The 26,890-nt window shown below is 42.5% G+C and overlaps 2 protein-coding genes across 4 annotated transcripts in view; one reads left to right on the top strand and one right to left on the bottom strand.

Moving 5' to 3' along the window:
* Positions 1–10,275, top strand: part of CLNS1A (chloride nucleotide-sensitive channel 1A) — an 11,607-nt gene extending 1,332 nt beyond the window's left edge. Inside the window, exons 2-7 of the mRNA XM_033053084.1 lie at positions 1,489–1,625; positions 3,792–3,896; positions 4,635–4,745; positions 5,185–5,358; positions 6,885–6,969; positions 9,475–10,275. Coding sequence (XP_032908975.1) covers positions 1,489–1,625; positions 3,792–3,896; positions 4,635–4,745; positions 5,185–5,358; positions 6,885–6,952 — 595 coding nt within the window. The 3' untranslated portion in view covers positions 6,953–6,969; positions 9,475–10,275. The remainder of the gene's footprint in view (positions 1–1,488; positions 1,626–3,791; positions 3,897–4,634; positions 4,746–5,184; positions 5,359–6,884; positions 6,970–9,474) is intronic.
* On the bottom strand, positions 6,976–26,890 carry AQP11 (aquaporin 11). Of its 3 annotated transcripts, XM_033053082.1 has the most exons (5): positions 26,573–26,890; positions 25,827–26,471; positions 21,731–21,847; positions 7,733–7,836; positions 6,976–7,564 (listed from the first exon to the last, which is right to left on the bottom strand). In XM_033053082.1, exons 2-4 carry the CDS (start codon positions 26,419–26,421, stop codon positions 7,745–7,747), a joined length of 804 nt encoding a protein of 267 aa, XP_032908973.1. In that variant the 5' UTR covers positions 26,422–26,471; positions 26,573–26,890; the 3' UTR covers positions 6,976–7,564; positions 7,733–7,744. The 3 variants fall into 3 exon arrangements, with proteins under 3 accessions (XP_032908973.1, XP_032908972.1, XP_032908974.1); XM_033053081.1 differs by having other exon boundaries at positions 6,976–7,836; XM_033053083.1 differs by lacking the exons at positions 6,976–7,564; positions 7,733–7,836 and adding an exon at positions 13,630–14,980.

Below are 26,890 nucleotides of genomic sequence, written 5' to 3'. Positions count from 1 at the left end.
TTAAAGCAATTTAATTTTCTTTAACCATGGAAAGGTTAAATATAATAATATGTTAGGTTAAATCATAATATGTTCTGTAATAAAAGAGCATTGTTGGAGCAAAAACATAATTTAAAATGTGCACTGAAAAGTAAATTGTCTTTTAAAAATCTCAGACTGGGAAACGTTTATGAAATGGCCAATATTGTTGGGGGAGCTTTTGCCCCACCTGAGCTTATTAGTGATGTGTTGAAGACAAATCTCTCTGGAATTTTTTTCACTGTTTTATTTAGTGTGGTTGCAGCTACCAGGACTTCTGTTTGTGGGGTATCTGCTCTGAGGACGTGTAATGTTGAGTTTCCTTGTAAGTTGCTTTCAGTAGACTTTTGTGTGAGGCACCTACAGGTCTGCCAGATTCCTCTCCACATGTTTCAAGTTCATCACAGAGCTTTCACCAGAGTCATTTGTTGGGAAGAACACAAAACACCGGTGTTTGCAGGAATGTTGTGGGAGAATGGGGCATCCAGGAGCACAGTGGGGCTCTTGATCCATGTACTGACTCTCCACCAGCAGCTGTAAATGTTGAGGACTGGATGTTGAAGCTAGGAAATAAATTCTTTGCTCCCACTGCACTAACTCTTGCTTTCAGCCAGATTTTCCAAGGCAAGGAGTCTTCTGTGACCTTTCCATTGGTTTTGTCCCACCACAAAAGCTTGTGAATGCTGAGTTTTGCACATGGTGGAGGTCTCACTTTCTGGCCCTGAGTGTTTCTGTTCACTGTGTGACAGCATTGATCACAGGCACCCAAATCTAGTTGGAGTTTCTAGTTGGAGTTGGAGTTTCTAGTTTCTCAGTGTCTAGAAATATGTTGATCTGATATGAAGGAGGCAGCATCCTGGTGGTGACAACCTGTGCTGTCTCTTGCTGTGCTTAGGGATGACAGTGAAAGTGGGGAAAGCAGAAGCTATATCACATAAGTTGTGAGTGGAGGCATACCCATAACCTTGCTCTGCTGATCACAGAACTGGCTGTTTTTCTGCATACAGGCTATACCCACATCAGATCTGTAATCCTCTAGGAATTATGAGACCGACTTGCCTTTCAGTGTCCTCTTTGTTTTGGAAAACCATATTTAATAGCTGGAGTTGCAAATCACGCTCTGGAACCTCTGTAGTTTTCTTTGGAATGATAGATATCTGTAGGGAGGAGAAAATGGGAAGGCAGAGAAGAAAATTCAGCCTTTAGTGCAAATGTGATAAAGCTGTGGTGTGTTTAGGGTTCTTAGCTTCACATTCTTTAGGCAAAGGTGTCTTTTACCTCAGCCACCAGTTAATGCTGTTGCCAAGTCCTGTTCAGGCAGGTCCAGGACCCTCTGTGCCTGCAGGATGGGCTAAGTGCCTTGTCCACAATTACTCACCTTTTGGGGTTGCTTGGCTTGAATCAGATACTGTGGATTCCTCTGTTAGTTTCTGACTTGTCTCTCCTGTTTTTTTTTTCCTTCCTTGTTAGTCGCCTGTCTTGGCTGGAAAACTCTGGAGTTGGCTTCTCCTTGGATTACCCCACCATAAGTTTACATGCCGTCTCCAGGGACCTGAGCGCCTACCCACGGGAGCACTTGTACGTCATGGTGAACGCCAAGTTCGAAGGTAAGGAGTGCTGCTTGCTGCTGCCATGCAGTCCTGAGTGACAGGATTTCCTCCTCAGAAAGAGGAAATGTTGATTTTAAGTAATTGCTTGTATATTCTTTTTTATTTTCCGGAAGGATAGTTACTTTAGAAGCACAGCTTTGCATTTGTTTAGAATCTCTTCTTTACAGTTCTGCTCCCAGCTTGTGGTGCTGAGAATCACTTCTCTGCCCTCTTACACTGTTTTAAACAATTTAGTTCCTCTGCCAGTCTCCCTGTGATTCCATCTTGAGTAAGTTTCTTTCTTTATTGAATTTATGTTAATGTTGCTGCCCTCTCCAGGCTTGATGAATTCCTGTTGTTTCACAGCCAGGGAACTTTTCATTCATTTTCTCCCTCAGCTTGGTTAAATACAAACAAGAAAAGGCAATTGTAGATGGCCCACAAAATCCACCTTTTTGACCATTCTTGCTTTGATGTAGAGAAAACAAGATTTCTGTTTCTGTTTGTATGAAGATTGTATTTATGTATCTATAAATATTTTTCTTCTGGCAGACCTGTTAATATTTTAAGTGTGTCAAAAACTTCATCACGTGAGTGTTAGGTCTTGAGCAGATCTCCTTTTCCCCTTCATGCCTATTGGTCATCACAGGTAAAGGTTAAAATCTGGCATTTAATTTTTTTTTTAATATATCCAGAAAATGATGACAAGACTGAGAAGATGGAGATGCTTTTAAGCTGTTAGTGTTCTTCATTATTTCCTTGTTTTATGTTACTAATCTTCTCTGACAGTCTGTCATTACAAACAATAAGAGGACATTTCCATATGCCTCTTGGTTCTTCGTCCTCATTTTCCTTTAGCTGTGGTTATTTTGCAGTAAAAAATACCCTCATCTGAAGAAAGATACTGTTTGTAGCTTTTAATTCATTTTGATTATGGGATTTGAAAATACGGATATACTGTGAAAGCCTTTATCTAGAAATCCTTAATAGACTGATTTTTTAATGTGGTTTTTTTTTTGTGGTTGTATTTTTTTAGTATAACTCGGCCTACAATAAATCTTCCACAGTAGATAGGTTTTACTTTTCAAAGTATAGCCCTGGCCTGCAATTTTAACTGAAATAGTGACACTATTTAACTGAATATCTGCATAGTGTTAAACTTCTCCACTTAGTTGGCTTCAGGAGTCTTCATTCTCAGTTGTGCAGGGTACATTGTGTTCTTCCTCTGAAAGTTTTGAGTGTGCTCTCTGGTACTTGTGCCTTGTCCTCACCCCTTTTTTAGAAAAAGGCACTCAGAGGTTGACTGCTTTGGAAACAAAGAGCTGGACTCAGCAGTAACAGGCAGTGCCTGCGGGTGTCAGTTGGAAAAGAACTGGGTAGCTTCCTTACACATTTAATTTTTGGGGCGGCTGGCTGGCAGCTTCTTGGCATCTTCATATTGGTGCCAGTTTTGTGTGTGATAAAAAACCACTCTCAGTGGAACAGGCTCTTCTGTAGAAAATAATTGTGCACTTTGAAGGCTGTCAGTGCAGTGTCCCCAGCCCCGAAGTGAGGAACTGCAGCCATTTTTGTGGGGTTTTTACTCACAAAAAGTAAAACACCACATTGATGCTTATTTATTCATGTACATGGTGTACAGAAATCAGGAAGCACAGCAGTTGTCCCTGGCTCTGGGTGCACTTTGTGCTTCTGACATCTTGCTGGCTGACTAGGAATGTTGGAAATGGAGCAGAGATCCTGTGCACGTCAGAAACTAGCTGATTTCATGACAATAATGTTAAGGATCCATAAAAAAATCCATGTGATTTACAAAATTATAATAATTGTGAATTGGGGAGTTTGAGCACTGTTGTTTTTAATAAAAATCAGGGAGTTTTCCTGAAATACTTGAAAACATTGTGTGACTACTACAGAACTCTTTACTCCTTAAGTTATAAACAGGGAAGTTTTCATGTCTGTTGCGAGTGTTGTTGAGGTACTATGAGAGGGCCTCATATATCCATGTGGGTCTTGGAGTCTCATGGGGTTTCTTGGGAGAGCAGAGTGGAGGTTTTGTGCCTCTCTTAGGTTGTTTCTGATTTGATAATGTGTATGTTCCTGAAAGAATAAACAAATGCGACTTTAAAAAACCTTTTTTTTTACAAAATAAACATGTTTCTTCTAAATCTTTCAATTTCTTTAAAGAGGAGACAAAAGAGGCTCCCATGACTGAAGGGGAGGAGGACGACAGTGATGATGACATTGAACCGATTGCGGAATTCAGATTCATACCCAGTGACAAATCCGCCTGTAAGTGTGAATGGGAATTGTGTTTTACTTTGAAGTCCTGGTTATGTGTGGAAGACACTTGGGTGTAGAGATGTAAATACCATGATCCTTCAGTGTCCTTCTCTAGTGACTTCATTCCTGTGCACTGGAAAGAACAAAGCAGGTTGTGTTATCTGGCTTGAAGTTGGACTCTTTCAAGCAGCTGCTTCTCAAGGAAAATTACAGTGCTTTAAAATAGAAACTGTTGAGTATAAAGACACAACATGGATAATCTCCCTTATGTACATTTGTGGGGAATATGTATGGGAAATGTATTTTTAATTACAAATTCAATGATACTTGTGTCAATGACAATTTCATTAGAAACATGCTAATGCCCTGACAGTACCACTGGAAAGCTGTCATATCCTGTGTGGTGTGGAGCTTACAGTTGGATTCAAGTTTTAGGAATCTGATGGATGAGATGATGCAAGGATTCCGGCAGTGGGTAACCACAGACAGAATTGTCCAGAGATAAACCTTTATCATCAGTGAAATAACGTAAAAGTGCTATTAAGAGGCTAAAGCACCAGGATGGATCTCTGAAACATGATTTGTTTCTTACATGGCTTCTGGCTTGTTGGATGATGTTTTCAAATAAAATTCACTAGTGGTTCTGCTGAAGGAGTGTTCTGACTCCCTCTGATCTCTCAGAGGGGGGTTTCTTGCCCGTTGCTTTGGGCTGTTGGTGGAGGCTTGTGTTCACTTGTGTTCCTGCAGTGGAAGCCATGTTCTCAGCAATGTGTGAGTGCCAGGCCCTGCACCCAGACCCGGAGGACTCGGACTCGGACAACGACTACGAAGGGGACGAGTACGATGTTGAGGCCCGCGGTTGGTAACAGTTGCTTCTTTTGAAATACTGCCAACACTTGGATACCTGGTATCTGTCATAATTGTTTATTTCTTATCTTGCCTAAACATCCCTTTTGTCACAGACTCAGTATAGAAATTCATAAATCTGCAGAAAAACTGTAATTTAGCTGTTGCAAATGTCAGGAATTCAGCAAAAGCATTGTTCTGGCTCTCCAAAGCCCACAGACAAAAGAGTAGCTTTCCTGTTCCCAGTGACTGTGCTAGCCCAGGTTCAGTGCCTGTGCTGCTATGTGGTCAGTTCACATGGCTGTGTGTATTCTGTACCTGATGCAAGCGTCTTCTTAATCTCAGTTGGTTAATCTGAGCATAATTTGCCCAGCTGCTCCCCTGTTCCTCCACCTCTGCATGTTTCTGGCTCCTAAACTTCGGTCTGACAAACATAAACTTGTTTTTGCAGAGCTAGAGCAAGGTGACATCCCGAGCTTTTACACATACGAAGAAGGATTGTCACATTTAACTGCAGAAGGCCAGGCCACGCTGGAGAGGTTAGAAGGCATGTTAGCCCAGTCTGTCAGCACCCAGTACAACATGGCTGGAGTGAGAACAGAGGACTCCATAAGGGAATTTGAAGGTAAGACATGGTTTTGTTTTACTAAATGGTATGTCTACATCAGTGACACAGCCAGTGGGATTGAGTGCACCCTCAGCAAGTTTGCAGACACCAAGCTGAGAGGTGTGGTTGACACTCTGGAAGGACAGGATGCCATCCAGAGGGTCCTGGACAAACCTGAGGAGTGGGTCCATGGGAACCTCATGAGGTTCAATAAGGCCAAGTGCAAGGTGCTGCACCTGGGTTGGGACAACTCCCAGTATCCACACGGACTGGGAGATGAAGGGATTAACAGCAGCTCTGCCAAAAGGGACATGGGGTGCTGGTGGATGAGAAGTTGGACATAACCTGGCAGAGTGCACTTGCAGCCCAGAACACCAGTCATGTCCTAGGCTGTATCCAAAGCAGCATGGGCAGCAGGGCGAGGGAGGGGAATCTGCCCCTCCACTCCACTCTGCTGAGACCCCACCTGGAGTGCTGCATCCAGCCCTGGGGTCCTCAGCATAATGGAATATGGACCTACTGGAGTGAGTCCAGAGGAGGTCATGAGGATGATCAGGAGTGGAACACCTCTGCTGTGGAAACAGGCTGAGAGAGATTGTTGAGAATTGAAAAGAGAAGGCTCTGGGGAGACCTAATTGAGGCCTTTCAGTGCTTAAAGGTGGGGACAGACTTTTTTGTAAGGCCAGTTGCTGTAGGACAAATAGCATTGCTTCTTTTTTTATATATAAATCACAGTGCTTTTTTTATGCCGTTATGTTTTTGAAAGATGGAGCATGATGGAGTAGTTGTTGATTTCTAGAAAATAACTAATTTGTTCTCACCCACAGGGAGAGATTTTTAATCTTATTTGTTTTGTCAGTTGTTTTCAGGCTCTCTTTGTTCTGCAATTTTGAATAAATTTGTGTAAAGACAACCATGGTGATAGGCTTTTGTTTCAGCAGTGCCCTTTGTTTGAAAATTTGGTCAGGTTTTGAATCCCAAAATTCCAGAAATGAATATAAATTGAACAGCAAGTATGTAATGTTTCTCAGAGTCATCTTCATGAGTTTTGTTTACTTTCCTAATCTTATTTGCTACAGTACTGCTGCTTTGTTTGCTGCAATTATAAATATCCTCAGGGCTGCTCAGAATCAGTTACTTTATTTTTTGACATTGTAGCATTGGGCAATCTTTCTTTTTTAAGATTGTTTCAGAACAGGATACAGCTTCTTTCTGCTTGAATAAGGTTATTCAAAGGAATCATACCATTTGTTACACCAAAACTTTATTTAAAACATGAAATAGTTAAAATCCAGTGTTTAAATCTTTTAATAAGGGTGAGATGAGGTTGTAGGAAGTGGTGACATCTCCAAGTGACTGATAGAGCTGGAGCAAACCCAGAAACTTTTGTGCTCATCAGTGCTTCCTTAGGCTGCTTTCAGAAGTTGAGTGAAGGGGTTTTCTGTCCTGGCCACCTCTTGTCAGCAGAGGGCATCCGCTCTCTTTCCCGTGGAAACGTCATCCCTCATCCTCTTGTTTACGGAGCACTGACTGGTTTTTTTTAGATGGGATGGAGGTGGACATAGCACCAGTAGTTGCAGGGCAGTTTGAAGATGCCGAAGTCGATCACTGAGGAGGACAGGTGCTGCTGTAAGTTCTTCTGTCTTCTCATATCAATGCTTTTCAGTCCCGCAGAGCCTTCCCTGTAATTTGTGTATGTATGTGATCCTACAGGAAGGTAGGATGATTGTGATATAGAAGAAGGAAAAGGGAGCTGTAGTTTTCACAAATGTAGAGAGACGTTTAATGATCTGTGCCAAAATGTCTATTGGTATAAACAACTGCCCTGCAGAGGCAACCTGCATGGATGTGCCTGTCTGGAAGACAGGTCAGACTTTTTGTTGATTTAAGAACTGGCTGATCTCAAAGGCTCTTAGATGCTGATATATGAACACTGGAGGCATCACTGGGAAGTTACTGTCCTTAGTGTCTGTTGTTTTGCCCTTAGTGTGTAGGATTTCCCAGGCTGTTCAAGGGGGCAGGACACTTCACAGCACTGCAAGTCCAGCTCTTCCTTCATTGTAAGCAGAGCAGGAACAGATCCTGAGCTTTCCAGATGGGATTGTTCTCAGTAGTGAATACCTTAGAGACAACACCTTGCTCAGGTGGTTATGCCAGAGTGATCCCTTGTCTTCCATCGCCTCTTAGTAGCATTCCAAGATGTACCAGTGGTTTCTTGCTGATGCTGGGAGGGAGAGGAAGAGCAGATTTTTTTGGGACTGTCTGTAGAGATGGACAGGCACAGTGGGGTTTGTGATGCCTTGCTTCAGCAGGGCTCAGTCTGTGCTTCTCAAGGGCGCTGTGTTGTCCCAGTTCTTCTGCTTATCTCGGAAGGGAGACTGACAGCTCTTACCTTAGTGTGCAGCTATTCCACTTGGAATGCCAGAGAGAGCAGCTGTGGAGCAGCCAAAAGCACAGGAGAGGAACAAGGAGAGGGACACAAAAAGGAGTGTGACACTGAAAGAAAAGTGGGAAAGTACTTGATTAGGGATTACAGTGTCACAAAGGAAGATGCTGCAGTCCCCGAGGAGGGCTGTTGTGGAGGGGTGCTCCACAGCTGCATTCCTCCTCTGTTGCTTATTTTTCCTGGCTACTGCAGTTCTGAAAGTGTCAGAGTAGCCTTGTGTTCTCTTACTGACCTCCACCACTGCTACTGCTCCTGAATTAGTATTTATTGTCTGGTATAAGAGCTCAGACTTTGGTAGTCGCATTTCTACCCTGGCACAGACTTTGCAGAACAGAAGAGTTCTTAAAAAAAAACCAACCTAGATACTGGTTGTCCTGCCATTTGATGGTGCTCCATGGTGTTGGTAAAGGACATGATGGTGTTTGGTAAAGGGCACACTTTAAAATCAGAGAAAAGCCTTTAGCTGTAGATTAGGTGCCTCTTAGTAAGTGAATGTAAATTTAGGCTCTGATGACTCCATCTCCAAGATTACTTTGGTCAATGGTTTATTAAAGTAATGCTGTTAAAAAAATTCAAATTTGACTGCTTTATCTATTATCCTGGTTAAAATTTAACTGGATTAAGGAGAGTTAGTAGCTGATAGCAGATCTCTAAGAAAGCTGAAAGTATGGTGGAAGTGTTGTAGACTGTTCTAGAAAAGGACAAAATACACACAGTAAGAAGTAGTATTGGTTAGTGGAATTATTACTTTGCCTTCCATGGTACAGCATGTGGCTGTGGGAGATGAATGCCATGAGAGGTGACTGGAGAGGATTTCTTCCAGTGCTTCTGCTTGTGCTGATCACAGCTGAGGGGTGATCCGTGTCAGAGCAGATCAAGTGACCTGCACGTGCAGTGTCAGGTGCTGCAGTGACATCACTCCAGGTAGCAGTTTGGGATGACCCTTTTTAGAGTAACCACAAGCCTGAGTGTGTGGATGTAATTCAAGGAAGTTCAGGAATCTAGGATCTAAGGCAGCAATAAGGAATTGAAGGCAGAGAGTGACATAGAGAGCTCTTGAAAGTCTGTGCTAATTGCCCTGCTCAGAGGGTGGCTTGGCTCTACACCCTGTATGCAGGAGTGGAGAGTGAGCATGCTGTCATCTTGTGGGTGTTCCATGGAGCAGCTGGGCCCTTTGGACCTCCTGAATTGCAAAATTATCTGCAGGAACATCTTGTTGGTGATCCCTTGGAGAGCACTGTGCTGCCCTGCCTCCCAAACAATGCCCTTGTGTGATGCTCATGTTGCATGCCACCCAAATGAGATGTGACAGTCTCCTGCTGAAGCTCCTGGAAGACTTGCTGGCGGTTGGTGCAGGACATTTCCAGTGTTCCTGCAATAAGTGATGTTTTGTCTATGGCATCACGAGGCTGCAGCAATTGTTCTGAAGTAACTAGTGTGTCTGTGTGTGGGTGCAGCGGGGTCTGCCAGGGCACTCTGGTGCCTGCTGTGAGCACAGGCTGTCCTTAGCTGACCTGAGTTAGAGCAGCTGCCAAAGGCAAAGAGGCTCAGCCCTTCTGAACATTCATGGACTTGTAGTAAACTGCTGTCCTCTGACTGCAACCAACAGATAGTTATTACTCTGTGATGCTTAATAACCTTTTATTTTGATGCCAGTTATGTAAACCTGGGTGTCTTGTGTCTTTCAGATTCCTCTTGTGGCACTTCCAGAATAAGCTGTAAAACCGAAGGCATTGCAGTGACTATCGGGAGTTAACCTTTCTTTTAATGACCTGAGTTTAGACATCTAGGTCTATAAATGCTTGTAGAGATGTTTAAAACAGGGTTTGACATTTGTGACCACTATGGGGTTATTTAAAAAACCAACAAAATAAACAAAAACAACAAAACCTCTTGCATCTAACACTTGAATGGGGCTAATCAGGGGTCATTTCATAGAATCACAGAATGATTTGTGTTGGAACAGACCTTAAAGACCATCTGGTTCCAACCCTACCTGCCATGGGTATGGATGCCATTGAGTAGATCACGTTGCTCAGGACCCCATCCAAACCTGGCTGTGAACACTTCCAGGGATGGGGCAGCCACAGTCGCTCTGACTAAACTCTCTGGCCTTTTAAAGAAGCCTTTGTAGGAATTCTAGGACTTCAGAAATAAAACTGTAAGTAGAACAGTATTTAGATTGTCCTAGAATTTTCCATATTTTTTTACCTGTCATTGACTCTGTGAAGAAGAAATGGGAATAGAAATGTTATGACTAAAAGGAAATAGGGTTGGCCAAGGATTAAAAGAAAAGCTAAATTAAAACCCCCTCAAGTAACTGGCTTTATCATTTCAGTGCTATCCCTTTCATTTCTCTGAGAGCTGAGTTTGGGTGGTAGAGGAGATGGAATAAAGTCTGTAAGGTCCGGACAAAGAGAACTGTTTTGTGTCTTTATATTAAATGTTAACATTGTTAAATAAACTAAGATTTTTGTATCTCACAACCAGCTCACTGTTGCAGTTCTCCCTCCTTTAATTCAGCAAGCAGCTTGAGCCCTTGAGTTTCAGAACTCTCTTCTGTAACAAAAAAATCTTCAGTGAAGCCAAAGCCATTTTCATCATTTACCTGGATGAGAAGATAAAACGGCAGAGCATTTGCAGAGTATGCCTGTGACAGACTTAGTCAGACACCTCCCAAGCTTAGGAACTGAGCTTTAGATTGCCAAGATGTTGGTCCTGCTGGAGCTTTTCCTGTTTTGTTTCTCTGGAAGGTGGTGATTTTACCATTGGGAAGTATCAGCAAATTCAGGTTGTTCCTCTCTTCCCCCAGTACTGAAATGAAAGTCTGGACCAAACTTCTTCCATTTTCTTTTGCTTTGAAGTTGACATGTGATTTTTTTTTGCGGGGGGAGGGAGGAGGGGAGATATTGCTGTGTTGGTATATGAACAGTTTACTGGTCCTAAACTATGCTTACATGTTAGGATGTGATTTGTTTCCAAGGTACGTGATAATTATAACCACTCTTCATTGAATATTTGTTAGGAATACCAGTCAAATTAGGGATGTCTTAACAGTGCTGTGAACCACTGACATAGCTGAATAAATGAGATATTCAGCATGTTATGCAATGAGACGTTCTACAGGAATATCTTTACCAGCCCCTTTGCATACATACAAATGTATTCATGTGAGTGTGTGTGTGTTTTTATTAGGGATTCAGAGTTACAAAGGAGGATGCAGAGTTGTTTTTTGCACTGGTGTTTGGAGAATCTTGGTGTGGTGGGATTTTGGAACAGGTAAAACTTACCAGCACCACAACTGAGGCAGAAGGTTCATTGAATTCCAAGTCACCATTCTCTGTTGAAGCAGACTGGTGGGGTTTTCTTAGTGTGTAAATCTGGGTTGGAATGTGGTGTTTCTGTTGTTTCCCACATTAAACATACCCTGGCAGATGGGCATCATTAACTCCAGGGCAGCTGGACTGTTCACAGTTCCTCTTGGCACTCTCACTACATCCAGAAGGAGAATTTGTGCTGTACTGATGTAGAGCTCCAGGAGCAGACATCTTGTAATGCTTCCAGTCAAATCAATGCAGCAAGATTACTTCAGGTGAGGTGGAAACAAACCTGGATGAACGCTGAAGGTAGCATTGAGAAGTGTCTTGTGTGGATTGCCAAGTTTTATTTTCAATAAAACTTTGTATTTAGGCTGTGTGTAAGTGTTCTGGACTTCATAATCATTCGTTACCTCAAATGTAAAATACTCCTTTTTGCATGCACTACCAGAACCAGTTACAGTAGTTTCACGAATACAAGCCGCACGGATTATAAGCCGCACTTCCGGTGCCTCGACAATGTTGCTGTCTTTGTCAATAGATAAGCCGCACCCCGAATATTAGCCGCACTTTCGTTCGTAGCGAGAATCCGTGCGCAGCTTTCACAAATTGGCCAATTAGTAACAGGATCGCGGCATAGCGGGCTTTACTGGCTCGGGGCGGGGCCAGGAAGGCTCGGCCCGCTCATGGTGGCCGACGGGGCCGGGTGGCCCAGCTCAGCGCCACGGCTCGGCGGGGCTGGCCGGGTGGTGCTGCCGCCGCCGCCGGGCTCGCTGGCCCCCCTCTCCCGTCAGCACCGCCCCGCTGCCGCGTTCCCTAGCCCCGCCGCCGGGCTTGCCGGCCGCGCCGCGTTCCCTAGCCCCGCCGCCGGGCTCGCCGGCCGCCCCCTCCCGTCTGCACCACCGCCGCGTTTCCTCGCCCTGGCCGGCACTGCAGGCCCCCGCACCGCCAGGCTCCCCCACGCTGCTGGCCCCGATTCTGCTGGGCTTCCCCCGCTGCCAGGCAGCCCCACCCGCCGGCCTTCCTGCTTCTGCCATGCTCCCCTGCACTGCTAGCCCCAGTTCTCCCAGGCTCCCCCGCCCTGCTGGCCCAGGCTCTGCCGCCCCCCCCTGCCCCACCCTGCTGGCTCAGGCTCTGCCGCCCGCCCCCCACACTGCTGGCCCCGCCTCTGCCAGGCTTTCCCACCTCAGCCGGGGCCGGCCGGGCTCCAGCTTGGCTTGGGGCTGCCGCGGGCTCTCACTTCCGTGTTGGCAGCTTTTAGAATTTTGTTAATGTATTAGCCGCCCCGGAATATTGGCCGCACTTCCGGGTTTCCACCAAAATTTTGGTCAAATTGGTGCGGCTTGTATTCGTGAAATTACTGTAAATTCTTCAGTTCCTAGCTTATGTTTTCCTTTCCTTTCCTTTCCTTTCCTTTCCTTTCCTTTCCTTTCCTTTCCTTTCCTTTCCTTTCCTTTCCTTTCCTTTCCTTTCCTTTCCTTTCCTTTCCTTTCCTTTCCTTTCCTTTCCTTTCCTTTCCTTTCCTTTCCTTTCCTTTCCTTTCCTTTCCTTTCCTTTCCTTTCCTTTCCTTTCCTTTCCTTTCCTTTCCTTTCCTTTCCTTTCCTTTCCTTTCCTTTCCTTTCCTTTCCTTTCCTTTCCTTTCCTTTCCTTTCCTTTCCTTTCCTTTCCTTTCCTTTCCTTTCCTTTCCTTTCCCTTTCCCTTTCCCTTTCCCTTTCCCTTTCCCATTAATTTAGTCGATTTAAGGCCTAATTCCTAGTGATTAAAAAAAAAATTATATTCTAGTGCCTATAAATACAGCAACTACTTGTTCATCATCCAGATTTGTACCAATTTCTTTTAAACTATATCTTGTGCCAAAATAAACAAGGCAGACATGGAGAAGTCAGATCTGATCTGACCTCTTCACTTTATAGCCTTTGCTTTTGCAGGCCATGAAAAATGATGTGGAAGTAGAGCCTCTAACAGATCTTGGCTGCCTGTAGGTTTGTATATATTTTCTCTTTTCTTTGTCCATTTTTATGCTCTTTGAGGTTTATTTTTGAGACCTTTATCCTGTGGGCTCCATTGCTTCAGAGGAGATATCAAGTCATGTCAATTTTGAAAGACTTGTTTCCATAAGAAATTAGGTGCAAAAGTGGAGGGGGAAAATTACTAGGTATGGATCACTTTAAAATGAGGTAAAAGAGAGAGCAGTAAAGCAAGAAAGGGAGGGTAGAAACCCCCAAAAGCATCTGTTTAAGAAGCAGAACAAGGTATAAAAATCCGTATTTTTTCAGAGGACCACATCTTTCCAGGCGTGGTGTGCTGATGCGTGGTCCTTGCAATGGAGAGTTTTAACCAGGACAAGTTTCCTGTGGTAGATTTACTCATCTTACGGTCGAAGAGCTGCTGAATGATAACCCAGCAGTTCTAGTTCTCTTCAGCATCTTAGCAGGCTAATTTGTTATACAGGGTCATGAATAGGACTCTTGTATGTAAAGCACATTCATACAGTTGATTTAATTTTGGAATATAATCTTACAGGTACCTTGGAAAAACGAGATAAGATTTTATTGCAACAAGGAAGAAATTACATGGAAATACTTACTTCCCAAACTCTTGCAAACTAGATAGCTGACAATAGTAGCTGTTAAAAGTCTTCATCAGTTTACTGTGAAAAACCCCCATCTGATTCCTTTTCTCTTAAATTACGATTTGTAAAGTGACTTGGATGATGAGGCAAGTGACATTATACTGAGATCTTTGTAGAATTTGTTAACCATCTCTCCTTTCAAACCAAGTAACCATAAAAAGAAAAAACTGACTTTACTCTTAAATTTGAGAAGTATATTTTGACATGTTTGAAAATTAAGCTGCAGCCAGAAGAGGAAACCTTGTACTAGAAACAGAGCTTCAGAGGGTCATACCCATCAGTGGTTTGCCTCAGCTGAGGCAATAAAGGGCATGCTTGTAGTTTTTATCTCTGTTACTTATTCTCCTGCATTGCAGATTCATTTGTTTTTTAAAGAAGAGCAACATAAAATCAAGGACAAATTGGAGTACTGCATTGTTCATCCCTATATACTGTGTCTATGTGAAGAGGCAGCAGTAATTGCTGATAAAAGGTAGAGGGTTTTGCCTAAAATGCCATTTGATGTGTGTGTCTACAGAATGTTATGGTATTTTATTACTGGTTTTTTTCCAACCAAGGTAAACTCCAATGGGACAGGATGGAACAGAGCCTTCCTGGAAGGAAGTGAGGGGTTATTTACCTGCACTCAGATATTATTAAGACAATGTTGTTCATACACTGTTGTAATTTTAATTTTGGTGCAGGGTGACTCTGGAAGAGAGCTGTGGAGACTCTTCTAGGGAGTAGTGTAGCCTTTTTTCCTCTCAGAGGTAGGTATATGGCAAGTAGGAATAGGATGATGTCAGTATAAGAAATCTTTACCTCCCTTTTTGCAGGTGCCTTCAATGGGAAGAAATCTAATAAAATCAGACCTTGAAAGAATGGGGTATTTCTCTAAAATTATTTTTGCATGGTAATAAAGGTCAGCAAATGGCACTTATGGCTAAAGTGACAAAGTTTGTGTTTTAACAGTCCTTCACATTCATATGGCTTAAGTGAAAATGGTGGCAGGTATTCCTAAAATCCCAATATACATTTACAAAATAATTATTTTAATACAAAGTGGTAAGTCAAATATTTCAAACATGAAATCTGAAAATACAGCATAAAAATGGCACGGAACTCTATCAAGAGTTTTATGAAAGCTTTATGTCTGCAGATGTTGAATTTTTTTTTTAATGTAGTGCTCCCAAATTTCAGGATTTGATGTCTCAAGATAACCGAGGAAAGAGTTCATCCCATATAAAAACCACAAGTATTGTACCTGAAACGAGAAGTTACAGAAAGAACCTTTATTTAAATAAAGGACACAGTACTGCTATGGAAAAATAAACATTATGTTCAAGTATTTGAGTGCCTAACACAATACAGCAGTACTTTTTGCAAAGGAAGCTTCAACAGGCTATTCAAGTGCTCCCTGTCAGTTAATAGTCTTGTTTTCCTTAGTATGGTTAATGCTTTGATCTGTGTAAGCCAAGCCAAAGGCATAGTTTGGCTGGCTGAATCCAACACAGGCACCTTCCTGTTCCTGATCAGGGTTCCTTTCTTTGTAGCTGATGTATAAATGGCTGAACTAGCAGCTTAACCTCCGTCCTCACCTGAGTTTGTAAGCTGTATCTGTTTTGATAACCACGTGATTTTTAGGTGCTGCCAAGTGAGTATAGGATAGTGGGCTTTTTTTGAAGATCATTCTCATTTAGGGTTTATTCTGAAGCTGAAAAAATTGTAACATTAGAAATAGTGTACAATTCTCGTAAAGAAACTTCTGTCTCAAGCTGGAAGGGACCCATAAATCCAAAGGGCATCCAAATACAGCTTATTATGACCTTTTTCTACTGCAGGAAAAAAAAACCCAGTTTATTCTTTCAGAGACGAAGAGGATCCTGCTTGATGGTGCTGCCCACATATAAGCTTGTATTTATGAAACTTCCTAGATCACAGAAAAAGCTTATTGAAAGGGATTCTGTTTAGTCCAGTCTGCCACTCAGGCAGGAGTTTGCCTATGCTGAATGGGTCAGTGAGACTTTCCCTGGCTGAGTCCCAAAAACCTTCATGGTGGAGACTGGAGCATTACTCCAGGAAACTAATTTCAATATTGCTGCACCCTTCCTCCTGAATGTTTTCCTGGAATCTGAACTTCCCATGCCCCCGTTTGTGGCCTTGCTGTTACTTGTTGCCAAAAAGAATGGTTAATCTCTTGTAACTACTCTTGAAATACTGCTTGAAACACTTAAATCACACTTTCATATTATTTTTGCAGCCTAAACAAGTCCTGTTCCCTTAGCCTACCCTCTTAGATCAGGTACTCTAGGCCCTTCATCGTCTTTGTGGTCCTCCACTGCCTGGATCCTGTTTTTTGACACATTGCTCTTGAACTGGGGGACTCCAAACCACCCATGTTCCAGATGTCACCTCACAGGCATTGAGTAGAAGGAGGCAATAATCACAGAATCAATTTATTTGGGAAAGATTCTTGGGTCTTGGGAAAGTCCAACCTGTGACCGAACACCACCATGTCAATAGATCATGGCACTGAGTGCCACATGCAGTCTTTCCTTAAACACCTCCAGAACAGTGACTCCACCACCTGCCTGAGAAGCTCTTCCCAATATCTAATCAGTGTAGAAATTCTTTCTAATGTCTAACCTAAACCTCTCCTGACACAGCCTAAGCCTATGTCTTTTCATCCCATCACTGGTTGCCAGGGAGAAGAGACTGAGACCTCCCCTACCCCAGCTGCAGCCTCCTTTCAGGCATTTGTAGAGAATGTCAGAGTCCTCCCTGAAAGTTAAACAACTCTAGCTCCCTCAGCCAATCCTCAGAGGACTTGTGGTCCAGACCCTTTCCCAGCTCTGTTGCCCTTCTCTGGACATGCTTCAGCACCTCAGTGTCCTTGCTGAACTGAGGGGCCCAGAACTGGACACAGCGCTCCAGGTGTGGCCTCACCAGTGCTGAGCCCAATCTCTGCCCTGGTTCTGCTGGTCACACTATTGTTGATACAGGCCGGGTGCCACTGACCTTCTTGGCCACCTGAGCACAACTGGCTCATGTTCAGCTGCTGTCAGCCAGCAACCCCAGGTCCCTTTCTGCTGGGCCACTTTCCACCCACTCTGACCCCAGCCTGTAGCCCTGCATGGAGTTTTTGTGGCCAAAGCATAGGACCCAGCATTTGGTTTTTTTGAATCTTGTTGTTGGTCTCAGCCCACCTCTGCAGCCTGTGGAAATCCCTCTGCAGAAGTGCTGCTGAATCCCAAACTGCTGAATCATGTGCTTTGTCTTGCAGAGAGAACAAACTGTTGTGAACAACCTTCAATTCAGGTCACTGGTAAGCATACTGGGGAGTATGAACTCCCAGTACTGACACCAGCATACTCTGCATGGTATTGGCCACCAGCCAGGTGACAACCCATTGATTGTGACAGTTTGAGGTCAATGCTTTAGCCAATCTTTATTCCATCTAACAGTCTTTTTGGGAGGTGGTATCAAAAGCCTTACTGAAGTGAAGGTACACTACATCCCTGCTCCTTCCTCATTCCCACATGCATTCATCACAGAAGGCAACCAAGCCGGTCAAGCATGGATTACCCTCACTAAGTCTGTGCTGACTGTTCCTGTGTTTATCTTTGTGTTGTTTACATGGTTGGAAATGGATTTCAAGACTAGATACTCCACCATCTTCCCACTGACTAAAGTGAGAAGAACAAGCTTACAGTTCCCTGGCTTCTCTCTCCTCCTTCTCAAGAGCAGGCATAGCATTAACACATTTCACATCAGCAGGAACCTCCTCCAACTGTTGTAACTTCTCATAAATGAAGGACAATTCCAACATTGGCCAACTCCATCTTCATTTCTAGGTGAATCCCACTGGAGTCAATGCATTCGAAATCACATATGTTGGTCCTATTTATTATTCCCTATTTATTGCTTCCTTTCCAAAAACTTACTGATTTACATAGAGGTCTGGGAACAAATTTTCCTTGGGAAGACTGAGTGGTACCTCAGCCTTTTCCATGCCATCCATCACTAGGTCATCTCCCCCATCCACCGACTGACCTGTGTTTTCTCTGGACTTTTTTTGTGATTAGTATATTTGTAATTCTGCATGCCCCTCTCTTAGTTCCAGCTGAGCTCTAACCTTCCTGACTTTACTTCCAAGTGCCTGTGCAAAGCTCTTATACTCCTCCTTTGCTGCCTGTCCCAGTTTCAACTTATTACATGTTTTCCTTTGTTGTAGGAAAGCTCTTTGTCTAGCCAGCAGGGAAATGCTTTTTGTCCAAATTCTCAGTCTAACACTATGTGACACATTCCCTCTGCACATCTAAATCTATTACTGAGCTCTCATGAACTTTTTCTAAAAATCACTTTTCCCCATTAATAGCAGCTTCCAAGGGAATTACTACTGACATAGCAATTCCCTAAATAAGCAGAATTTTGTTTTGAAGTCCAAAGTCTGGACAGCTCTGTTATTTACCTTCCCAGTCTTCCTCTCCACCCTGAACTCTTGTGAGAATTACAAACCAAGTGGCCACATTCAGGACCCAGTCTTCTCTGTATGCAGGTCCAGTTCAGCATTGCCACTCCTGTCCCAGTAGTTTTTGTATTAGACATAATTACTGACAGTTTCTAGGAACCACTCATTGTATAAGAGTTTTTGCTCTGTCAGGTGATGTTTGTGGAACTGAAAACCCCTATGAGGACCAGGGTCTGGGAACAGTAGTTTGTTTTCCAGTTGTTTGTTGAAAACCTCTTTGCTTGGAAGTCCCTGAGATACTGAACACTTCACTGCACACAGACTTGGAATTCTTGTTTCTTTGCTTAAGTGTTCTGAACTTGCTGGCAGCCTCAGAATAGTCTCTCCTCTGAGCAGAAAGGTCAAAGTCTCACCTGTTGCACTCTCCCTTGCTTACCTCCTCCATTTACATCTACTGCTAAGTGGCTGTTGTGGCACTTATTTTCTAAGGAATAGTATTTTTCTAGTAAAACTGATCTAAAGGAAGGGGCCTTGATTCTGGTTTTATAGTGTTAGAAACATAGCAGGAGGCTAGGCCAGGCTGGATGGCTTTGAGCATCTTGATCTGATGGAAGGTGTCCCTGCTCCTAGCAGGGGGTTTGGAACTGGATGGTCTTAAATGTCCCTCACTCTACAATACAGTTCTATGATATGCTAAGCTGGCACCTATCCAGGAAAGAGCATTTCATTTTATTGACCTCATGACTATCTTGTCACAAACTCTTCCATTTGTAGCTGCCATCACCCTGGTAAATGAAAGAGCAGCATTATCTCAGCCCCATCATTACTGACGGTATAATCATGCCTGGACAACTACCATGAATTCCTTTGCCAGTAAAACAGAAACCATCTTTGTTCCACTGGTACTTAGTGAGTCTATGTTCACAGTGCAGAACTTAGGCCTGCCTTTGCTAAGTTATAAACATTTGCTGGCATCTATGTTTACTGCAGGAATCCAGAGTTTAGTGCTGCTGGAGAATCACCTTCACCAAAACATCGGTGAAGCCATTCTGAAAAATGATTAATTAACTACAGCTTCAAGATTAAATTCCTGAAAGACCACCAGTAGATTTGTTTATCCTAAAAGAAAACTTCCATTTCATCCTTGTGTTATGAAAGTGATAATCAATCTTCCTCTTCTTCCAAGTGTCCTTTCTAAGAACATTGTTTACAATGTGTGTACAGCCAGCTCAGGACTCAGTTAAATACTGAATGCTCTCCAATATCCTTGCGCTCATGGATTTTTGCTACAGCCATATTGCACTTTGTACTGACAATTTTGAGTTTCATCATATGTTAGTCCATAGCTCTACTGTGAGGTAGTTATTACAGCAAAATACAAAAGACCCTCCTGAAAGGGTTTCCCAAAGTAAGAACAAAGTAATTTAACCATCTAAGAGGCTGATGCTGGAAGAAGTAAGACATCAGATTAGCATATCATTGTGACTCTGCCAGTTTCTAGAAGTGTGAAATTGCCATTCTGCTGACATGTGGATTCTGAAAGTAATTTTTACAATTGAATTTAAAATATCCCTTTCCTCATCATCTTTCATGATTCTGCTTAGAGGTTCTTTCCACAAGATTTTATCACCATAACAGGTAATTTTCCCAGATGCCTCATCATTTTGTCCAATAACGAAAGAAAAAATTCTATTCCTATTATTTTCTTATTTTCAAAACGTGTCAGAAAAAATTAACTTCACGTTAAGATTTGTAGATCTGCACTCCTGTATTCATCAATTCAGTTTTCAAACACAGCAATCTCCTCTATACTTTTATCTCAGACACTGTATTTGTTTAGAAGTCTTGATTTATAAGGTCTCTAAATGTGTCCATGAAACATCCTTGTTCTGTAATGAAATATTTTTATCACCAATAGATTACTCAGTCCTACGGATGATCCACAGATCTGAGATCTGTCACTAAATGTTGGCTACAGAAGTGATACTGTGCAAGAAGTGAAGTGTCCTGAGTATTCACATCTTTACAACTGCTCAGTCTGGAGGAGCTCCTTCCCCTCATAATTCTAGAGACAGAATTCAATGTATTCTGTATGTTATATTCTCGATGTTAACTAATGACAAACCACTCTTTATGAATTTTCATAGAAATGTAGCATTGCTCCCTAATCACATTCTAAGTTCCTCAAGTCATGGGTCCACTTCAGTTAACAAATGTTGATTTTCTTGTGTCAAAAATCAGCTGGGAGGTTTTCTGCAAAGCTGTTCTGAGGGACACATCTTGGCATGTAAGTAGAACATGGGGCTTCAGAGTGCCTCTCATTTATTTCACTTGCCAAAGGATTAAATCCCACATACTTACAACCTGGAAAATCTTTCAAGGGTTATGAGGTTGAAATCAGTTAATGAAACTGTAAGAAGAATTATGTGGTCTGTCAGAACCCAAACAAAGCTTATCAGCTTTGCCTATGACATTTTACTAACTACTCATTGAACAGTTATCAAGCTTACTCTATTGTTTAGTCATCCTATTTAGAGATCTAATTCTAACAAGATTATATTAAAGTGAATTTTTTGTTAGGTTTAAAGTTCCGTGTTTGTTTTCAGCTGACTGAGAGCCAAGGCAAGTAGAACATGCACAGACATGAACTCAAAAAAAGGAAGTTTTTAGTCATAACAGGAGCTCTTTCCAGTGTTTCCTGTGTATATTTTGCATCCTGTTGTGCCTTCATCACTGTTGTACCTTCTAATAGGATTAACAGTCATGAAAGAACTCGGGATTAGCAGACTGTTTCTTTATATACCCTAAGCAGAAAGCTCAAGATTTGTAAGGACCAACTGTAAACAAACAACAGTGTGAAGTATCACATGGACCATTCATCTGCACACAGCTAGAAGTCAAAATCAATAGCTTCCAAATTAAAACCATAATTTAAGTTAGAAAAAAAACCCTAGCTGCTAACACTTCTTGTCCTTACACTAAGAGTAGACCGTGTTCAACAGTGACTAAGGAGAAAAACACAGAATGAGAACTGCAAAGTTTAGACACTACGGGGCTAAAAGATTTGATATCATAAAAGTGGTAATTGAGAAAGCATATTTAAGGCACTTGTCCCAATACCTGTGGGTAGGTTTTTTTAAAAATTTATTATCCCTATGTTTTTGTAAACTGTTACAAAACACGACAGACACTGTGTGGTAACCAGTATGTTTCTCTTTTTTAAGTTAATCTGACTGATACTTACTTTCAGGTAAGGACCACATGATCTTTAAAGGTCCTTCCCAATCCAAATAATTCTATAATTCACTAAACAGTGCTGCAGGGACTCTACATAGAGCATTAAAAGTTTAAAATACACAGCCTGCATTTGCAAAATGAAACCATTATTCTGAATTACTTCAATACATACATTATAATTTACTATTTTCTGGATTTATTTAACACAAAAATCAAGCACTCTCAAATAAAGAGCACTTATTTCTTGATTTATGAACTATATACTAAATAACACTTTCTCAAACACATAAAGTATTAAGAACTTACCTAAGCATGGTGCTATCCAATATACTAGTGAGTAACTCAAAAATTTGTCATAGAAACATTCTGCATGTAATGAAAAAGCCAGTGCTGGGTTAAATATTGCTCCTGTGAGATTTCCACCTGCAATAAGATGTAAACAGCATGAAATCAAACCATCTTTCTTAATATTTACTTTAAATTCAAATGCACCATACTACAAGAAACCTATATCCTGCAATAAAATGTATTAGCAGAAATAGTTTGAACAGGTAAAACTCTTCTGAAGTTTTTCACCTGATGTCACAGTAAACATTTTAACTGTTTTCTCAAAGGCTTTAAAACATGTGAAGGGTGAGCTATAACTTCCTTTATCTCTTTCCAGCAAATATTCTTTAAAGAGCTAGGTCTGGCTAATGCTGAATGTTTCTACTGATAAAGCTAGAAACTGTTTCTGTATCATGATTTTAGAGGAGACAGAAATTATGTAAGTCATTACATGAAACATATATGAAACATATATGAAACATACATGCAAGATAAAAAAGTCATGCCGTATTCTTGCTAAGCTAACCTCTATACTTTCTTATAAGAATACTAATATTATTTTATCAATGTACCGAATTTTAAGATTTTCACATGGTATAAGAACTGTGGAAAAACCCTATATGTTGTTCAAAGAAAATAAAAGCAGGTGCCACTCTACTGTCTTGTAGAAGGAAGCCAAGCATCTTTCCTTGCCTCTGATTTCAGATGTAAATGAAGTTGCCTAAACATTTCCCAAATAACAAGATCCAAACACATTACACTGGGGACTAAGTTGTAATTACACTGCAGATGAACCTGGAGCTAAGTGTGTTTAATTCTGACATATGGTTTTCCTCTCATTGCAATTCTGCAGAAAAAGCATTACTCACAGCTAAATTACCTGTGTTCCTGTACTTTCAGTTACTTACCATCCCATACCTGTTTCATCTATTAAACTATTCCCATAAAATATTCTATAAATGCATCTATATAATTCCTTACAGATTATTCTTGACTTCTCCCCAAATAAGCTTTGACTGTGCAATCATTTATCCAAAGTTTTAGTAATGTCTTTGTCATTCTCTTCTTCTGCATTTCTCTTTCTATATTCTCCTTCTTATTTCTTTTGCTATTATTACAGTTCAGGAAAATTTTAATCTTTGTTTGCCTACTCAGTTGACTGTGGTTTTACACTTGTTCTCAAGAATAAGTCAGATTTACTGTGCAGTCTGTTTTTCTACACCCTGACATATTAGCAATGTCCACGGTTGCCAGGAAGCCCCAGCTACAATTTACTTTGCTTTAATCTATTTTTGACTCCACTGCTTCTGCTTTCATATCCACAAGGATACAGTTGAAAGCAGAATTCCACTCTCAGGATGCAGTTGATGAACATTAAGCATTAGACAGACTTTTAACTGTTGTATTTCTTCAATATTCATTACTAATAACTACTGGAATATCAACCATAGACCAGGGCCACCACTATAATCTTACTTAAAATTATTCATTGAACACCTCAGTCTGTGTACCAGAAAAGACAAATTATTTTATGGCAGAAGAAGTGTAATCTCTTTGATGGGGTGCACATAAAAACTTTAAAAGGGGAAGTAATGCTACATAATGCATGAGAAATTTTACCTTTTCACCTTTATTAAAGGCAAAACCCAAATTAGGAAGAAACTCAGAATTAAAAATATGTATGTCATTTGCACCTTGTTAGGCTCAGAAAAATCTAACTGATTTCATATGATTCTGACTTAACTGTAATGCTGCCTGTAAATTAAAAAGTCCTCAGAAGGTGTATTTTTTTAACCCTTAAATAAGTACTTCCTCAAAGGTATTCTACAAAAATATTCTATACCATCTTGTATATAGTCTGCATACTTAGCTAATGAATCATTATTAAGGGTAGTATGTAAAGACATAGTGTTCTTTTTTTTTTTTGATCTTTATTTAGTAGAAAAAAGAGTGAAGCAGTATTGGGGCTTTTGTGTACAGTACAGTACGGGTATATAAATTTGGTTTGTGTAGGGCTAAGTGTAAAAAAAAAATCCAAATATTTTTAAATATGAAAAAGTATAAGAAAAATGAAAGTAACAGCTTGTATTTTGAAAATACTGTGTAACCTGTTGTTATTTGTTGGAGTAAAGTGCATGGCAGACCTACAAACAGTAAACAAAGAGGTGCAGAAGATTTTCTGAGAATGATCCAGCCCAGCTAAATTATGCATCTGTCTGTCATCACAGCCTGCAGATGAGAACTCACCCTGCTGGAGGCCACTATTTGTGACACCTGATTTGTAAGTGACTCTCCCTACTGCATGTAAGAAGCAGAGGTGGGACAGACATGGTTAGGGCTATGTCAGGAGATCCACAGGATATATGGAATATGTGCAGCAGACATCATCCACTTACCAGGTTCCTCATTACTGCCTCAGCTATGACAGGATCTGAATACCTATATATTTTTACTGTAGACAAGTAGATTGTAGTTTAAAAGAAATGCAAAAAAAAATGTCCAGGCAGCACAGGGTGTTGTGCAGAAGAGCCCTGAGGTTTCCTAGAAGTACGTGCAGATCGATTGCACCGGAGAGTCCCAACAGGCCCAAGTTTATGGCACAGAAGGGCACTTGGTGCACTCAGCCTTCACGTGGCACACAGCCTTCTCCTACTAGGTAAAGACAGGAGCCTGGCCAATGACACTGGGCTGACTTCTTTGTATGGATCAGAAAAAAGAAAGGCAGTGTGACATGTATTATTTTATATGACTGTTTGCTAAGCAGGAGAAGAATGTTAGGAATCAGGAATCCAGATTTCTATGCTTGTAGAAGAGGGAGGAGGATATTTGGCTACACTTCCACCAAGTAGCTCAGAAATGTATTTCATGTCCTCATATGCACTGACACCTTGCTTCTGCTTTTGGAAAGTAGCTCGAATTGCTAAGTTAATTCTCAAAATTCCCTGTTGACTTTTATTTTTTAGGTATTAGCTAATTTCAGCTAAAGATAATGAGTAAAGATTTTTACATTACAACGTCTGAAAATTAGACTATACAGTTCTAGATGCTATTATGTTAAATAGCATTAGCTAAACCTTTAGGACAAGGCATCAATGACATCCTGGATGTTTGCAGGTAAGAGAACTGATCATCTCCCTCTCTCAAAGGGATTTGTAATTGATTACTTTTTCTGTGGTGGGGGCAGAAGCAACAGAAAGAGTTCTGTAATCACATTTTTCACCTCTCCTTGCCAGTAGGAGAAGGACTCCCTGCAGGACAGTCCTCAAGTGACCTAACAATTCTTGTCACTTCGTTGGGGACAAAAGGGAACATCAGTCAGAAGAAAGAAGTTCAGACTGACTCCCCTCACCTCTCCCTTCCCATTGGTCCAGAGAGGATGCACAGGTGACAGCGTCCCAGCTCTGGGAAGCACGAGGTGACAATCAGGTAGGGAAAGGCAGGGATACGGACACACATAGCATTACAGACAAGTGAGGCTCTAATAAAACAGGCATCTATTTTTTCCCCTTTTTTTACATTTGGTCTCATGAGGTATTACTTCTGTATGCATTCCACAACCATTCCCGCTTCTGATTGAAGAAGTAGCTAAATAAACTGCACTGATATGAATTATGTATTATTTAAATGCAGAGGTTCCATATTACCAGTTTGTACCCTGTCTGTGCTGTTGCTCAATCAGCACTTTCTCCTGATGTAGCCAGCGGTGCTCTCCCAATGTCATTTAGTACCCAGAGTACATAGTATGAAATCTCTCACGCTGTATAAATAGTTGGATTATGAAACAATCCTTCACTGAGATATTTTAACACTTAACCATATGTACTTGCAGACCTGACATTACTTTAATTGCATAACTCATTTCATTCTTAACCCCCTACCTGCCTGGAATGCAACCAGGCAAACTATATAAACGCCAAATGAACTTTGCATACGTAGGACAATACATAAAGAAATCATCAAGGAAAGTGTAATTTAAGAAATAAGCATTTTGCATCTTAATACTTCTAAGAAAACAGTGAGAAGCCCTTCCATTACAACTTTATTGCGGGAACAGAAGAAATAAAAAAAGACTAACCTGCATACACGAGCATGGTGATGAGAAGAGCAATCAAATGGACTCTGTATTTGGGATGAACACTTTCAGCTCGCAGGACGGCCAGCTGGAAAACGACAGAAAAGAGCAGTTCTATGCAGAACGCCTGCATCTCTGTAGTCTGCATGGGGCTGCTGCAGCCCTGTGAGAGTGCTCCGAGATGCGGCTCTACCATCTCCAGACTCCAGATAAAGTGCATGACCACTCTGGCGAGCAGCGCAGCTACGAACTGGGCGGCGATCTTGAGTCCCCCCACGGCGAGCGATGTCCCGCCGCCCCACATGGGCTGCAGGGTCCCGCAGGGGTTGCACGCGCTGCCGGCGAGGGTCAGGCCGTGCAGGACGGTGAAGCCGTAGGTAAGCGTGAGGGCGGTGTGCGGCTTCGGCTCCACGTTGCCGAGCAGGCTGAGCTCGTTCGTGCAGGCGCAGATCTGGAAGGTGCTGAACATCTCCAGAAGGAAAGCGAAGAGGAGCGGGCGGGAGCGCAGCCGGCGCCGGGCCAGCCTCCGGCACAGCCCCACGGCCGCCACCACGCCGGACATCAGCAGCAGGGAGCTGCCGACCCCACTGACAGCCATGCCCGGAGCTTCACAGGCCCGAGGGCTCGCCCAAGGTCCAGCCCCGCCACCTGCGGGGAGAAAGAAAGGAGGAGAGCGAGGGAAAATGCCCCCGCTTTCCCTTGGAGGTAGGAACCAGCCTCTGTCCCCACCTGCGAGGAGCCTGACTCACCCTCCGCCCGGCGGAGCAAAGGGCAGGGGCGAGGGCAGGGGGATCCCGCTTCCTGCCAGGGCACCCGTTAGCACCGGGAAGCTCTCTCCCTGCGGTGGAAAAGCACGGGGAGAGCAGCGGGGACAAGGGGGCTCTGCTGCCCCCTCAGCGCCTCCGCCGCGGCACGGACCGGGCTCCCCTGTCCCCTCAGCCTGCCGGAGGACAGGCAGGGGAGGGAGGGCCTCGGCTCCCGGCCGCGGTGAGCGGGAGGGGAGCCGATCTGCCCGGCGGGATCGGCGTTGCCGTGGTGCCCGTGCCGGCGGCAGCGGCTCCAGCCCC

The sequence above is a fragment of the Catharus ustulatus genome, chromosome 2, assembly GCF_009819885.2.
Source record: "Catharus ustulatus isolate bCatUst1 chromosome 2, bCatUst1.pri.v2, whole genome shotgun sequence".
Taxonomy (NCBI): Eukaryota; Metazoa; Chordata; class Aves; order Passeriformes; family Turdidae; genus Catharus; species Catharus ustulatus.
Note: the sequence above shows the minus strand (reverse complement) of the source record. Positions and strands in the feature narration are given on the sequence as shown.